The sequence below is a fragment of the Scleropages formosus genome, chromosome 21 (genome assembly GCF_900964775.1).
Source record: "Scleropages formosus chromosome 21, fSclFor1.1, whole genome shotgun sequence".
NCBI classification, from domain to species: domain Eukaryota; kingdom Metazoa; phylum Chordata; class Actinopteri; order Osteoglossiformes; family Osteoglossidae; genus Scleropages; species Scleropages formosus.
In genome coordinates, this window is record NC_041826.1 from 10,944,686 (window position 1) to 10,960,987 (window position 16,302).

Here is a 16,302-nt window from a genome sequence, read left to right on the forward strand (position 1 = left end):
CACAACCACTACGACACGATCGTTAAAAACTCAATATTACAGACATGCCTTGAGTTTAGAGATAAAGCCTGTTAAAGGTATAATGATGTAAAGTTTTTTGCTGTATGACCGCAAATGCTGCATTTTCATGCACTGCTGGTCCCACACAGGGTACTGTTACTGACCCGAACCTAAGAATACAGCAGGTAACGTCATGGATGCAACAGCTGTCCATCACAGGACTTCTGTTAGCAACATTCATCAGCATGTGGCCATTTTCAGTTTGACTTATTGTCTAATCTGTTAAAGTGTAATAAAAAAATGCATTTAATTGCAGGTTTGGTTCTTGACAAGTGTCCAGTTTCATTGTAAATAAAATACACTTTACCTTAGAGCTAAATTACAATTAAAACTGAAATGACTGGAAAACAGTTTTGTTGACTGATTATTTTAAAAATCCCATAAACATGCACCGCATTCGTCATTTTTTTTAATTGATCTCAGACACTTAAAAATACCACGGAGGAGCTGGAAACACTATGGCAGTGAGTTGAATTAAGGCGGTCCCATACACCTCCTCTCAGGTGCTCGTTGATGTGGAAATGCAGGTGACGTAAACGACGGAAGAATGGAAGGAAATACACTTAAAAATAAACTGAAAAAATGTTTCTTTGAACATTTGTAACTCAAACATGTGCGACACGAGAACCTGCTGTATTAGTTAATAGTGTCTCTTTGGTCCGTTGGACGAATGTGTGCGTCACTCTCTTCGCTCTCTTTATTAGTCTTTTGGTGACCTGCCCCACCGACCTCAGCTGGTTGACCTGACTGTGGAGGAAGGCCAGAGGTTAAAGGTCATCTACGGCTCCAGTGCTGGCTTTCATGCCATCGACGTCGACTCTGGAAACAACTATGACATCTACATCCCTGTACACGTGAGTTCCCGTGCAGCGGCAGATGGGAGCACCCTGCGGTGCGGTGACTCCACCCTTGACTCGCAACCTCGGCTGTTGTCGTGCAGATCCAGAGCCAGATTACGCCTCATGCCATCGTCTTCCTGCCAAATTCTGATGGCATGGAGATGCTACTGTGCTACGAGGACGAAGGGGTCTATGTCAATACCTACGGGCGCATCATCAAGGACGTGGTGCTACAGTGGGGCGAGATGCCGACCTCCGTGGGTAAGGGCCATGTCACACAGTGGGCTCAGTATCTGTATGCACGTGTGTGTGTGTGTGTGTGTGTGTGTGTGTGTGTGTGTGTGTGTGTGTGTGAGAGAGACATCCCTGTCCTCTTTCTCGGCAGCACACATCTGCTCCAACCAGATCATGGGCTGGGGCGAGAAGGCTATTGAGATCCGCTCCGTGGAGACAGGCCACCTAGATGGGGTCTTCATGCACAAGAGGGCGCAGCGACTCAAGTTCCTATGTGAAAGAAATGACAAGGTGGGGAGGAGACATGTCAGTGTACACACACACACGCGCGCGCGCATGCACGCTGACCCGCACACCCCTGCCTTTCAGGTGTTCTTTGCCTCCGTGCGCTCAGGCGGCAGCAGCCAGGTATACTTCATGACCCTCAACAGGAACTGCATCATGAACTGGTGAAGCAGCGCATCCCATCATCCCTCCCTCTGCCTCCCCTCCCCTCCGGAGACCCCCAGCAGACTTGCGCCCGGATTGGCTGGGGCTCACGAGGAGTACAGTGGATGCCCTCGGCTCCCGCCTGGGCCCCTGTGCCGTTGAAGATACGTCTTCTTCACACGCCACCAGTTGGCACACATCCGCTGTGGCTCTGCCCTTTCCCAACACGCTTGCTGAGTTGCTTATTGTTCCTGCTTTTTTGATCAAAAACACTTAGACACACACACACACACATGCTCACACGCGCACACACAAACGCATTGTATATGCAGTGTGGTGATTGGCTGTTTCTTCGCCTTGGGGACTGGGGTTCCTGGGGGCCCCACTTCATCATTGCTCTGATTTCTCCTCTGGAAACCAGAAGAGATCCATTCTCCATGAAAGTGACATCTAAAGAATATGGGGGGGGGGGTGTTTTCACCTCCACTTCATCCCCACCCAATGGGGACTCGAGGGATGCTGTAGTGGTGCCCCCTGGGGGAACTCAGAGCAATGCTGGTTACGCCACAGGAATGTGGCTAAGGACTAATGCAGTCGGGGACTGATTGCTACACCATTTTTCTTTTCTATTTTATTCCACAATAAATAAATAGACTGAACAAAATGGGTTCGTTTGGACCTGGAACTACGGAAACACGTCCAGGTCTCAGTTGGGGTCATAGACAACACGCCCTATTATTGAAGTTGTTATTCTTGTTGTAGTTTTTATTTTTTTTTGCTTTTCAACTAAAGGCACGTGACTATGCCGAGGGCTGGTGCGTGTGTACAGCGTAGAGTCAGATCAAGTTGCGGGTGAGCGTTTCCTAACCCTTTCTTTCCTCCTTTCCGTAATGGAACGGTTTGTGTAAGATCCTTTTCTCTTTGCCGTCTTGGTATCTATTCTAGCTGTACTTGCCGTCTGTCCTTCTATTCCTGTAGTAAAGCTTTGGGACTTTAAAGAGGGGTGATGCTCTATTTTGGGGGGAGGAGCTCTGAGGGGGCATGGACAGTGAGGTGATTGGTTGCATCATCCAGGGTGGGCGGGGCTTCAGAGAGGCTCCTAGCCAATGAGTGATGCCTGTTGTTGCGCAATTCTGAGTGCTCAAACTGAATGTGGTGGGTGTATATATGAAACATGGTAAATGTTTACCGGGCATTTGCGGCAGGAGTTGGGCAGTGCTGGCTGGCTGCTCTTTCGGCGTTGACTTTGCACATTGAGCGGTTGAACTTTATTTTGTGTGGACGAGAAGACAGCCTGAACCAGTTAAACCTTGTGGACTTGTTGGCTTTTAAGCCTCGGCGTTGCAATATTGAGGCTGTCGGTTATTTTGCTATATATAGGTATATAGATATATAAATAATTGAACAAAATGTTGAGAATGAATGTGGGAAGGCGTTGGGTGACAATCCATATGTGTGTGTTCTTAATGTGGTTATTTGTAGTTTTCTAATACCAAGCTTAGAATAACGATTCAGACCAGTGCCTAAGTCTCTAAATAGCACACACTAGATTGTAAACAGACGTCGTCTGCGTATTTTCTGATTTGTGTCAACAACTATGTGTTTCCTACGTGGCGAATTGCTGGAGCGCAGTGTGTCTTTGCATTGTCACATGCTGAAATGCACCTTATTCCTCTTCAACACTGAGCAGATCTTTTTTTTTTTTTTTTTTTTTTCCCCCCCACACTCCTGGATTTTGATGGGCAGTTTATGGTTACCCCCCCCCCCCCCAAATTATGATTTCTCTTTTTATATCGTGCTGAAAGTACCAGCTTGCCTTCACCCCAGGCCCCTCCAAGTTGTCGGTAGTGGCAGAGGAGTGGAGTTCAAGCTGGTGGTCGGTAGGTACAGTGCCTTGGAGCAGCACGGATCGTCGGGGGTCGGGGGGAGTGCACTTTACCTGATGGGCGATAGCTGCGGTGCGTTCGTTCGCAGTGCACGGTGGTTAAAAAGATTGAGACTCTGCCTATCTGCTTTTTGGTGTGGTGGCTGCAGCCCCCAGCCACGGGGTTATGGTGGTGGGTTTGGGGACGGTTCAGTCCTGCCTGTGCTCCCTTTCTGCTGCCGCTCGATACCGTTTCACACGTATGTAAACGGGTCGAGCGAGGTGCAATGGAAGCCGACCCATGATGCTTTGCTGTGGAAGTGTTCCTGTCAGTTGTCTTCTGTGATTCTGACGCGCGCGGTTACAGATCAGTTCAGAATCGCAGGCCACGTTGGCGTGTTTTATGTACAGAGAGGTGGCTAAGTATAGTCAAATCATTTATTAATCATATAGATTTATTTAACTGTAAAGCACAAGCATTTATTTCATAGCCACTATACTGAGGGTGTGTGTAATGTAGCCTGGGGTAGTTTGCGTTAGTGTGTGCATGTGTTTGTATCTGCACGGTTTCTGACAGCTGTGATGGAAAGGGGTCTCGGGTTCAAGCTTTCAAACCCTTGGATGGAGTCCCATCAGTTCGACTGACTTTTGGAAGCAGGATTTCCACAAGTTGCTGTGTGTAGCTGTAGGGCAGAGTCGGAGAGAGACAGTCGTGTCTCATTTCCATAGGGAGTAGAACCTGACTGAGGGAGGGGGTACGTCGTGTTCCCATTGTGCTCGGCTCAGCTCCATGTGGCAAAGCACAAACTTGCTAATTTTTCCATAAACGGCAAAACAGGTGCCCACTGGAGTCCTGGTGATGCCTCTCCTAGAATTCCTCTCACCGGGCTTTGGCCCATGGTAGTAAACCAGTTTATGCTTCTACCAGTTCTTTTGCATCTAGTAACTAAACAGGCTACTTGCTTTGACTGCTGTAGTAGGTGAGTCACTAACATTTTTTTAACCATTTTTATAGTATGTATACACCCACACACACACACACACACACACACATACATATATAGCTACTGTGGAGCTCTTAAAGATCTGTCCATCCCCCAGAGGGGGCAAAGTTTGGTGGTAAAATCTGTAATGTGGAAAATCAAGCTTTGTATCAATATACAGCACACGCACACACACATTAATACAAAACAAGCTTGATCCTTCTGTAAGTGCTGTGACTGGATCTGGATTTTAAACTCATTTTGGTGTTCTGTAGTGACCCAGTGCTAGTGTTAAGGGGAACTGTGTCCAGTTTCTGGGTGGAAGTGTTCCTCTTTGACATGCAGCACGGTCCTCATGTTGTCTTGGAGGAGCAGCTACATTTGTAAAGTCTTTATGCAAAATTAATAAAAGTACACTGATCTGTCCAGCCCTGGTGGGTTTTGTCCTTGTTAGGGTTCTATCCCTGGACCCTGTCCAGCCACCCTGTGTGTCCCATCAGCCAAAACACTGCTTTTACATGACAGTAAGGTCTTCACCCCGTCTCAGTGCTCCTCTCCTCCATGCTGAGGCTTTCTACATCACACATCCAGCACTGCACTCCCAGTCCACCAGTTAGCTCACAGACTACCCCAGATACCTGCAGCTCCCTTCCAGTTTCCAACTGAGGAGCAGCAGGCAGCATTTGACAACCTAAGGTTATCCTATGATTCTCTTTTGTTCATATCTCTAGTGCTGTCCTGTACACTCCTGTAAAGTCAGCACTACAGTTAAGGCCTTCCATACAGTCGAAGAACCCGCTCGCTCCCGGGGTCCAAAAGGCCAGAGGTTTTCCATTTTGGCCCAGTCCTGGTCCAATAAGCCCCCTGTGTCCCTCCTGCTATTGAAGGGTCTCTATCCTCTCTCTCAAAACACTCAGAGCAGCAGGGGCTGGACTTTGATCTATGCATTTGCTACTTGAACATCACTTCTACAGTACTACTAGAGGGATGTGAACTAGGAACATGGTTGTGTGAATTGTCTAAAGCTCTTATTCATCAACACTATTTGCAGAGCTGTAGGTTATGCTACGCGCAAAAAAAAAAAAAAGTGTGCATGGGGGCCAAGAGGCAACAGTTATTTACGCACAGTGTTAACACACAGATCAAACTGACCACACCAACAGAATCAATGTTCCTATGCATTTGTCATTTATTCCTTCCTTAAAACCTGTTTTGTGTACAGCTTCTTATTCATTGAAAATTATCTGACGCATCCACTGAAAAAGAGCCCCAAAGTGGAACATCCCTATAGGAGTGAAAAAGACTGCGCTGCCCTTCCCTCTTGAACACAACTTTGGCCCTTCCCATTGGACAACTTTGCATTTACAACCCAGCAAAAGCCCCAATTGTACAGAGATGGGGCTGAAAGAAGTCACGTAGGGTGTAAAAATAAGAAATAAATGGAAAAGTCAATTCTTTGAATATCTGACTTTAAAGGGGTCCTTCTGCACATGCTACCATTATCACCCCCCCCCCCCAAAAAAAAAACTGCAACACTGGCTATGGGTGGGATACCCGCACACCTGTAAATGCAGTGTGCATTTCCTATCCCTTCCTCCTTTCACAGCACCTTGTGTGTGTACAAGTGATGCATTATGTACATGTCACTGCGAAAGTGTATAAAGTGTGTATTATGTACAAAGCCAGTTGCTGCATACATGTTTACAGGGTGCCTCTTTCCAACCACATGCTATGTACACCGAGTGTGTCTGTGCGCACACTGTCCTTGCTCCTTCCTCAGTTCCAGATCTTCAGGAAGCTGTCCCAGGAGCCTGTGCACACAGCCATGCCGTCGTTTGTCACACCCAGGCAGCTCACACGATTGTCGTGGCCTGCAAGCACTCCTGCTCGAAAGACACATGTCATTAGCCACACATACCCTCTAGCTGTCCTGCAAAACATGCCTTGTGACATTTACACAAGCTGCCGTGGAGATGCTGAGCACTGGGAGGGTACAGCAGCAATCTGTAAATAAGTCCCTTTTACTACCAAAAATGACACCTGTGTCCCTTTAACAGGGTTAGATGTGCCTTATGCAATAATTCTGCAACATTTATTACACTTGCTCCTCCTGTTAAATGTGAATTACAAAATTTTCAAAGATATGAATGTGTCCCAGTTTAGTTTTCAACTTTTCCCCTTGCTATTTTGTCAACTTCCCCAGCTGTGAAACTGAAAACAGGAGACTTGAACCCCTCCACACTGCTGTTCTTTGACTGCGTTTTGCTGCCAACTACTGGCAGGATACAGAAGTGCAGGTTTCACGATAAGAAAATGCAGTAAAAACAGGGGAACTGCTGTACCACTGAATACCCCTAACGCTGCACCAAGGTTCAGCAAGTGGTAGGGAACAAACTAGGTTTGCTTGAGACTCATGTCTGCAGCTATGTCTCCTGCTCTTAATGTAATGCATACATTGTACTTTTGTTGAGATGCTTGTTGCTTTGGACAAAAGCATCTGCTAAATGAATGAATGTAAGAAGTAAGCACATTCTACAGCACCATTCTCGCCCCACGCAAACGCCCAGTGCGTTCCGTTACCCACCTGCACGGTCACCCTTCATGGCATCCCAGATGTTACAGTTGAAGTCATCGTACCCGGCGAGCAGCAGGCGTCCCGAGCGGGAAAAGGCCACCGAGGTGATACCGCAGATGATGTTGTCATGGGAATAGAGGCTCAGCTCCTGATCGGCCCGCAGGTCAAAAAGCCTGCAGGTGGCGTCATCCGAACCCGTGGCGAAGGCGGTGCCGTTGGGGAAGAACTGGGGGTCCGAAAGGGGGATGGGCACGGGCACAGGAGGTCAGTTAGGGAGCCTCAGATAACTATAGTGACACCTAGTGCTTACAGTAGGGGTCCACGGGGTCGGGTTCTAGCTGTCCCAGGTAAGTACCCTGCAGAGGTCTTGAGTCCACAGGTCAGAGGTGTTTTGTCAGCATGAGAGAAACCTGCACAATATTAGGCAGGTGGTTTTAAGTGTTTTGGCTGATTGGTATAAGTGATCCAGGCAAGCAAGGTACTGCAGGTAAGGAATTGTTTAAGAAGATACTATAGCTATTGCAAGTAAGGTACAGGGAAAGGTAAACCAGCACAAATAGGTATGCAACACTGTAGAGGACACCCCTGCCCCATGGACTCACACAGACGGCGTTGATGTCAGACTCGTGGCCTGTGAACGTCTGGCGGCACATGCTGTCCCGGATGTCCCACAGCTTGGTGGAGGCGTCACAGGCTCCCGACACAAAGGTACGCGAGTCTGGCGACAGCGACAGGCTCATGACATCTCCGCTGTGGCCCGAGAACACAGTGGTCTGCTGTCCCGTCTCAACATCCCACAATGCACTGCAGCACAGGAAATGCCACGACACACAGAATCTGCGTTTATGCTCAATCTTGATCACCCTTACATTTCAGACTCGCCCATGTAAAACAGCAGAACCAGATTCCACTGCCATTGGCAGTCAAAGAGCTTGTGTGGGTTCAAGTTGCACCGCACGGTTCCAAAGGGAACAGGACAAACATACCAGGTTGTGTCTCCTGAGCTCGTGATGATCTGATTGTCGTCAATGAAGCGGCAGCATGACAAGTAACCTGCAAGGGAGAGACAAACAACAACAGGTCAGCAATCCCAATGAGCCCTCAGAAATAAACACTACTGCTGGGATTTCACTAGAAAGCATCTCAAACTTCACCATCATCTGTTGGACTCAGATCCAATTCCACAGAGTCCATCCTGACATCCACAACCAGCTGGGGTGGGTTGGACTAAGGGACAGGGTCGGACTAGAGGGTCTAACTAAGCCACAGACAAAACCACTGAAAATGGAGCACCTTTACAGTACCAGCACCAGAAAAGGCCATGGTCTGCTTTCCCACCCAGGACATCATAGGTTCCAATCCCCTGCCCCTCCCTTCTGGGAAACAATACAGAGCAATAAGGACCCAGACGAAATCACGAAAATAGCTCCTTCCCCCCATCAGTGTCCATCATCCAATAAAATGTGCATCATAATCCATAGCCACACTTGAACGGACACAATTTCAGTTTTTCTGTCTACATGGCACACCCATAAAAACCTCCACTCGAGACTGGCTGGCTGCGGTTAAAGCCACAGAAATGCAACGGTTGTGAGGACCGGCTCCCTCCAGCTGAGAGCACTCCATTCCGCAGACCATTCGAAGGCAAGCACCAGGGCTGAGAGCGTGGGCCTACGGGACCACTGTTACTCAGAGTATATTAATGTTGCTTAACACTAAATTCATCAGCCGTGTTACAGCCTTTTGTCCATTCAGTGCACATGCATTTACCGCGGTACCTGTGTGTCCCGCGAGCTCCCTGGTGACGCGCACGTTGCCCTCCCGTGTCTTGAGACTGTAGATGGAACAGATGTTGTCCAGGCCTCCACAGGCGACAAAGTTCCCCGAGGGGGCATACGCACATGTCATCACCCAGGAGGAGCGTAGCGGAATGGCATGCATCTGGAATATGCGCGCGCACAGACACACACATACACAGGGTCACACGATGACTGAGACGACACCAGTGACTGAAGCAGTGCAAGGTGGAGATGGACAGGGCAATTGGGGTACCTTGTTGGTGGTGTAACTGTCCCAGATGATAAGCTTCCCATCCTGGGACGCACTAACCAGCAGCCTGGAGATACGACGGACAGGAAAGGACAGCAGTTGAGGGTGTTTGAGTTACCCCTGGGAGCAGTACATCCCCACACCCGCTCACCTTGACTCCAAGTTCCAGTGCATGGCATAGATCTTGGCTAGGTGGCCGCGGAGGGTGCGGCGTGTGCGCATCTGGATCCGGCCCAAAGGGTCCAGGCCCGCAGTTATCTGGCAAAGGTCGCACATACACGCAAGAACACATACACAGCAAACGCCCTATTTACTACATTAATGTGGGAGCAGCCGATATTGCCGAGTGTTCATTAAATTGAGATGGACATAAAATATCTACTGTATATGAAACCATAAATTTTACATTGCAAAGCACAACACCCCATATGTTTGTGCCAAAGAACAAATTCTGCCTTTATATAATACATGGGAAAATAAGTGACACACAAAAAAAAAAAAAACACCACACGAACATTCGGTATATATATTAAGTGTGTATATTCTATTACTGAAATAAGGAATTGCACTGCTCCTCTTCCACATACCAGGTGCGTGCAGGGAGATGGCAAACAAATATTGAAATATAAACATTCACAACCATTATTTTTTGTAGCTGGGCACTGAAAACTTGTAGACCCCCCCCCCCACCACCACACACACACACACACACACACACACACACACACTTTCCTCACTGAGTGGGCTGGTTTGGAGCCTCACCTGCGTGAGTGTCGAGTCTCCACATGCCTTCCTGGCATCCTGGGGGGGGGGAAGCAATTATGGCACAAGGTTTGACTGGAGTCATGGACTAACAGAGCAATGCACCGAAGGTTGGTTGACTGATTGATGCCCTTGATGACCCCATATCACTGAACATTCGAAAAAGTGCTAACTGATCTCAGGTATCACAGACAAGATCGGGTCACTTTAAGAGAGATACGCGAGCAAAGCCATGAAGACATGCACTACATGTCTAATGTCCCACATCAAAGCACCACCTGGTGGCACTTCCGCAGAGCAGCCAACAAAACTTGATTTGAGGCATCAATAAGATTTACTAACGGTCCCATCAGCACATTATAATCATAACAATTATATCCATAATTACACAATGTTTGGTCGTCATGCGTAAGGCAGCACGCCAGCCTGTGACATCGGCTGTCCGCACTGCTGCTAAACATTTGATTTGGGTTTCACTCACTGCGAGTCCAGGAGTGACTGCCTTTTGTTTACAAAACATTGTTTGCAATTTCCTTCAAGTGACTTATCTAAAAATTTCCAGCACACAAAAGAGTAAGTGTTCTGGTGTTAGAAATAAGTATAAATAAAACAAAGACAGATTTGGAAATTAAAGCAAAAACAATAAAATGCATGGCATGACAATTCAATAATATTGCATTAAATTTACATTATAGCATGAATAATATGTGAAATTAGTGAAAAAAACAAAGCCCTGTTATACAGTGTAACACCTGAGCATGTTGATTGTTTATATTGTAGACACTCATAGTTTATACAGTACAGTTACAGTTCAGAGTCACCCTGTAAGGAGGGAGGGCAAGTCCTACGCCACGTCTCACCCGAATCTGGTTCCTCAGCTGCTCGGCCTCCTGCCGCAGCTGCTCCAGTTCGCTCATCGTGCACCGGGTTGGGAAAGAGGCAACCTGGGGGGTCAAGAGGGACGCGCAGGCGGTCATCACACCACCCACTTGTTCCTCTTTCAAAACGGTATAACATTAGACAGAAATGTGTGTCCGACATGACAGCAGGGGGCGATTTCTGATTTCAGTGGTCACCCCCAGCCCACGGATCAGTAAGTCAATGGGACAGGGGCTCGCAGATCTAAACAACGGGTAAACGATAATGTATCAGCAGGGCTACACTTCCAAAGCCAGGTGTCTCATGGGGTCGTCACCCAAAAGACACCGATTAATTTCTGCCACTTTTCCTCAAATGTGGTAAACGGCTCGAGCTCTGTCCCCGCCATACCAACTCCACCTGCTACGCGGACATGGGTTCCAGCGCACAGCTCGAGCCCCTAATCCTCATATTTATACATGATGAGATAAAGCGGGACAGCAGCGGAGCAGCTGCCACATAATCCATAATGAGATGTAATCGGTGTGAAGCTCCTGGGGACACAAATGAGATCAGGGTCGCAGTCGAGCTGGATTATGAGGTGTGCCTGTGAACTGACGGATTACATAATCTGCATTCAGCGGCGTGGCTAAGAGCCTCGTCCTGCACCCCACACGCACACGAGAAGGTCCTGATGTGTTTAATAGACACAGGATAGTACAGTGTGTATTACTGTGATCTGGAATATTTATACTGTCACAGGAGCAAAGGCTGAAAGAGTTCAGTACTGGGACCACCACCACCACTGGCCTCCATTGTCATTAAATGGACACCTTCAGCCAAATCTATTTGCAGTGATTTACACATTTATACATATTTTAAATACAACTTTTGTAACTCTTACTGTATCAGTTCTGGGTAAGTACCATGAGAAGGAGTGGGTGTGAGATTTCAACCCTGGTCTTTCTGTATGTCGACAGCTCTGAGCACAGCGCCGCCTGGCGCTCAGCATCATTTGGTCATTAAGCAGTTCACAGTACTGAACACAGTAGGAAAAAGCAGGGTCACCACGACATGACCCCCGGGACTTCCGGTCCAAAACTCCTGGAATCCCTGCGCATGCACGCACACAATGCCCATTTTCGGGTGTGGGGCACTAGCGGGGGGCGCCAGTTACGTGTCTGAGAAAGTGAATCACATCCACGGTTACGCAAATGAGCTGCATGCAAATCAAATTGAAATTAAGCGGTCGAGCTCAAAAATTCCCTGCTTTCTGCGCGCAGTCCGGAGACGGCGACTGTTTGTTGTATGATTTTCCCTCGTTTGCTTCTGGGATTAACGGCATTCCAGGTCGCACCCCAGGTCACACCCCCCCGCCAGAGCGCCACCTCCTCGTAGGAAACAATTATCCGCCCTCGCTAAAGGAACCGCCTCGCAGAAGTAGCGCGTGGCACCAACGGTCGGCAGGGGGGCAATTTAGCTGGACCATGGTACACACATCCCCCCACAGAGGAATGAAGCGGAGCGATGCCGAAGGTGTCGGGGCAAGAGACGGCAATGCCCTCGAGGAGAGAAAGCGCTTCTTTTCACCTTATTTTAAATACTGTAAACAAAACACTCCGGTCCACCCCACACCCCGCCATCCTCCTGAAACCCAACAACAAAAAGGTTTCCGAATACGTTTGTAGAAAGGTGTCCAAGCCCCACCCCCAGACGTGGTATTATTTAAAAGAGTAGCGTTTCCGTTATAAGGCAATTTAGTTCTCACCATAGTTGCATGTTCGGTTTGGGATATACGCTTAAACATGTCCCCTACAGTGGGCAGAAGTGAGGGGAACATGGTTTAAACTCGGGGTGGGAGCAGAGTGTGGCAAGGGACGACCACCCGGTTAGATGTCACACACTAGAAGGGAAATTCTACAAGAAGGCTTTCAATTAATAACTTGACGTTACCTGTGGGTGTCACCCTGGGCTCTGTGGCTTCAGACTTAGGTTTGAATTCAGCTCGGTAGGTTTGTGGCCTGCATGGGTCCCCTCCCAGTACAAAGACATGAATTTCAGGTGCACGGGTGAATAAACTGCTTGGAGTCTGTGTGTGTGTTACACTGCCTTGTTGTACTATGTGTGAATGACTAGATACTGTACTGTACCTTACACTGGATCACATTGGGTAAAGGTACAAGTTAGTCAGTGTCACTTTGAAGAAAAGTGACAGATTACATTAATAAATGTAAATTAAATACCACCTATGGTCATTTTAAACAGCCAGTTAGAATTAAGACTCCAATAAGACGGTCAAACAGGGGCGAGCAGGCGCAGGGTTTCTCAACACATCCCCCTGCTTTCAGTTCAAAGCACAAAGAGGGCTCATGCTTCTTGAACCCTGAACCCCTCCCTGACCTTTACAGGTCACACACCATTTACTGTATAGGGCAACAGAGAGTAGGCCTGAGGCTAACTTGGCTAGTTTTACTCCTTTATGGGGTTTGACACACACTGCGCAGTCCCTCCTCACAGCCATATTTATTCAAACAAAAAAAAAAAAAAAAAAAAAAAGGAAGATTCATGTGCCAAGTGCGGCAGCAATCCACAGCTAACAGCGTTAAGTGTGTTGCAGCCTCAGCTAGATGTGCGCTGGGTACGAGGACAGGGAGTGTGTGTAAACAGGATGTGATACACACTTCCCCTTGCATGCCCCACACCATTAGTCGAGTCGAGTGTTCATGCAACACAACCCAATTCACACTCATCCAAGTGTGCATGCACACACACAGTTACCACAGAGGTACTAGTCTATATTCTTTTATTGTAACGCTGTAGCAGGAAGTTATGCTGCAACTATAAACACACCAGCAGTTACACCACAGGACAACACACAGCCTAGTACGAACGACAGGCTTCCCGTGTTCCTGCAGCCAACCTGTGATACACAGATTTCTGGGAAATCCACGCAGTCCATTGTGCAACATGGCAGGCTACGGGTTCGAGTGCACTGCCCGCACTACACCCATGAAACCAATGGATGTAGTAAGGAATTCCGTGGGGGGAACTACAGGATACACACTCCCGGAGCAGAAGCCGGTCGGCGGTTCCACTCCCCTTTTAACTAACTGGAGGACAACTGTGCAAAATTACTATAGAGCCACTTTATCATGTGACACAGGAGGACAAAAGTTGGAGAAAAATCACGAACCAAAGCGGCATGGAAAATATTGATTTTCCTGCACATGGAGCTCAGCGCCGCGCGTGTCAGTGGAGAGACACATATATGATATGAATAATTGATCATGGAGCGCCCGCTTTTCAGCACGACGTGTGTGTGTGCGCGCCACACCAACTGGAGTAGAAATGTTGTGTAACTGTTTATTGCAGAAACGGGAAACGAGGGAGAGAGAAGCGTAGGTACGGTAGGGTGCGGGGTTCGAGGGCCGGCAATCACCTTAATAATCATATAACCATCAGCAGCGAGAGCATCCCTCTCAGACACTCACTCACTCACTCTCACACACACACACACACACACACACACACACACACACACACACACACACACACTACCTGTTTGCGGATAGAGAACGATCCGTGCCGTTTAGTATAAGAGATGAGGGAAGGCAGAAGCGCGAGGCCGGCTTTGCTGGGGACCGCACGCTGCTTTCACTTCGTTCGCGCGCGTTCAGAAGGACCATTCGGCCGGACTACGCTCCTCAGCGGTACCTCCGACCATCAGCGATGTGCTGCTCCTGTTCGGGGCGCGATCCCAGCACACCCCACCCGCGCTCCGAGGCCCGTGTGCCGCGGTCCAACACACCGATCGGCGGCTCCCGCGTGCCTCCTCCTGTAGTCCTCGCCGAAGAAATGACACGAATATAGGAAGCGACAGTCCTCCACGCTGTCTTCCTTCTGCGATCAACGCCAAAAAAAGCGCCGAGAGGCTCCAGCAGAGGCGAGAAGGCAGGGCGCGCGCGGTACTCGTCCATCCAGCGGCCCGACCACCCACTGCGGACACACGGCTACAGCGCAGTCGCTAGCCGTTACTTACGGGGCTACGAGCCGCGGCATTTCGGAAATACGGAGAGACACGCGCGCGGATCTCAATTAAGCTCTAATTAGAACGTTCCGTTTCACTGGAGCGGCGTGTCGCGCCCGCGCGCCCAAACACACGCACTCAGCTCGGCCACACCCATTCAGAGAGAGAGAGAGAGAGAGCGCATAAACACACACACCCGTGTCCGTGTGTGGTACGAGGAGGGGGGAGGTCGAAGCAACGCATTCAGAATGAGCCCTAAAAATATGCAGAGTGAAGTTTCGACAATGTTTTACCTCATTAGTTTCATTACACAATAAATATATATTTTAAAGTGAAATTAGGGAATTCGCCTTTGGTATGTGCGTAGATGATAGTACCCTCACCCCAATCCTGTGGAAAGTGAGCGCGCCTTGTGGTGGTGGGGTCACGTGACCGTCAGATTGCTACAAAACGGATGTGTGGTGTCACGCGCCCTTACGGGATGAGAATATGACTTCTGATTAGATTTGAGGGCATTCACACATAAAAAAAAAAAATCTTCTGTATCTTGACCTCGGTACGGAGACAAAAAGAAGCCCTTTGATTCGTTTTGCTCTGGATGTTATAACATTTAATCACATTATTGTTATACTGTACAAGCTATACAGTTGCTCCACGGTTCCGTCCGCACGGCCCAATGTGACATGGACTGCGTTTACACTACTACCGCGCCAGCGGCTCTGACTGTAGTAAATAAAAGCACAAATTACACACCTCATGTACATATCTGTATTATAATATATAGCTCATACTATGAAGTTATGAAGGGTATTAATTCATTTAGCTGACACTTTTCCAAAGCAACTTTCAGTGTCAGGCTACCCAGGGTGATTTACCCATTTTGTACAGCTGGGCGTTTTTTACTGGAGCAATTAGGGTTAAGTACCTTGCTCAAGGGTACTTACTGAACCAGTAACCTTCAGCTTCGAAGGTAACAACTCCATCCACTACCCTAACTGATGCACTTATTACACTGCTATAACTTCCCAGACCAGTGTAGCTGACTGAGGGGGGTTTACACACGTGTGTGTGTGTGTATAGCTACTGTATGTGTATACTTACTGTGTGTGTCCTGTTCTGGAAGGAGGCTGCATTACACAGACTTGGGAGGTACCTTAGCAACAGGGAGGTTCAAATTTAAATCCATGCAGGAAAGCATTGATGTATCTTTAAACAAGGTACAATAAAACTGGACTGCTGTAGTTCCTTTCCATTGTATTGATGGGTAAGTTTTTATGGTGCTCTACCCATGCAAAGCAATGGTCACTAGTCTTACACAGGTAAGGGACCACACTGGTCTGTCAGGTGCTTCTGAGTCATGAGCTGAAAGTGTCAGGTTTGAATGTGTGATTGTCATAAATGAATACTAACTGGAGACTATTAGACAGAAATTACTTCCAGTAAACAGTAAAATAATTACACTTGCCATCTCCCTTTGAGCTATATTTCCATTCTTCATATTTCCATATTGTCACCATTGATCCAGTTCTCAACATTTCAGAGAGCTGAACACATTCAGAAATGTTCATGTAGTTTTACTCTAAGGGTTAGTTTGTCCTCTACTGAAGTCATACAGCCCTCTG

General features: G+C 48.0%; 2 protein-coding genes across 13 annotated transcripts in view; one reads left to right on the forward strand and one right to left on the reverse strand.

Annotated features, from left to right (window-relative positions):
* mink1 (misshapen-like kinase 1) overlaps positions 1-4,478 on the forward strand; it is a 29,334-nt gene extending 24,856 nt beyond the window's left edge. For 7 of the 10 annotated variants that reach the window (XM_029247300.1, XM_029247306.1, XM_029247301.1 and 4 more), the window contains 3 exons: positions 765-914; positions 1,001-1,160; positions 1,285-4,478. In XM_029247300.1, the coding sequence (XP_029103133.1) occupies positions 765-914; positions 1,001-1,160; positions 1,285-1,586 (612 nt within the window). In that variant the 3' untranslated portion in view covers positions 1,587-4,478. The remainder of the gene's footprint in view (positions 1-764; positions 915-1,000; positions 1,161-1,284) is intronic. The other 3 variants (XM_029247302.1, XM_029247308.1, XM_029247309.1) reach the window with 1 other exon arrangement.
* A 1,102-nt stretch (positions 4,479-5,580) lies between these two features.
* On the reverse strand, positions 5,581-15,103 carry gnb2 (guanine nucleotide binding protein (G protein), beta polypeptide 2). Of its 3 annotated transcripts, none has more exons than XM_018729028.1 (10): positions 15,064-15,103; positions 10,656-10,739; positions 9,796-9,834; positions 9,185-9,291; positions 9,037-9,100; positions 8,763-8,925; positions 7,971-8,037; positions 7,587-7,788; positions 6,994-7,210; positions 5,581-6,292 (listed from the first exon to the last, which is right to left on the reverse strand). In XM_018729028.1, the coding sequence occupies exons 2-10, from the start codon at positions 10,710-10,712 to the stop codon at positions 6,186-6,188; spliced, it is 1,023 nt and encodes a 340-aa protein (XP_018584544.1). In that variant the 5' UTR covers positions 10,713-10,739; positions 15,064-15,103; the 3' UTR covers positions 5,581-6,185. The 3 variants fall into 3 exon arrangements, with proteins under 3 accessions (XP_018584544.1, XP_018584542.1, XP_018584543.1); XM_018729026.2 differs by lacking the exon at positions 15,064-15,103 and adding an exon at positions 14,212-14,860 and having other exon boundaries at positions 10,656-10,792; XM_018729027.2 differs by lacking the exon at positions 15,064-15,103 and adding an exon at positions 14,212-14,858.
* Between the last annotated feature and the right edge of the window lie 1,199 nt (positions 15,104-16,302).

Bases quoted from the DNA above. Each gene is read 5' to 3' on its own strand.
- gnb2 (XM_018729026.2), bottom strand. From the start codon at position 10,772: ATGACCGCCTGCGCGTCCCTCTTGACCCCCCAGGTTGCCTCTTTCCCA. The intron at 9,835-10,655 runs GTGAGACGTGGC...CCCCCCCCCCAG, and splicing joins AGCTGAGGAACCAGATTCGG to GATGCCAGGAAGGCATGTGG. The intron at 8,038-8,762 runs GTACCGCGGTAA...TCTCCCTTGCAG, and splicing joins GGAGCTCGCGGGACACACAG to GTTACTTGTCATGCTGCCGC.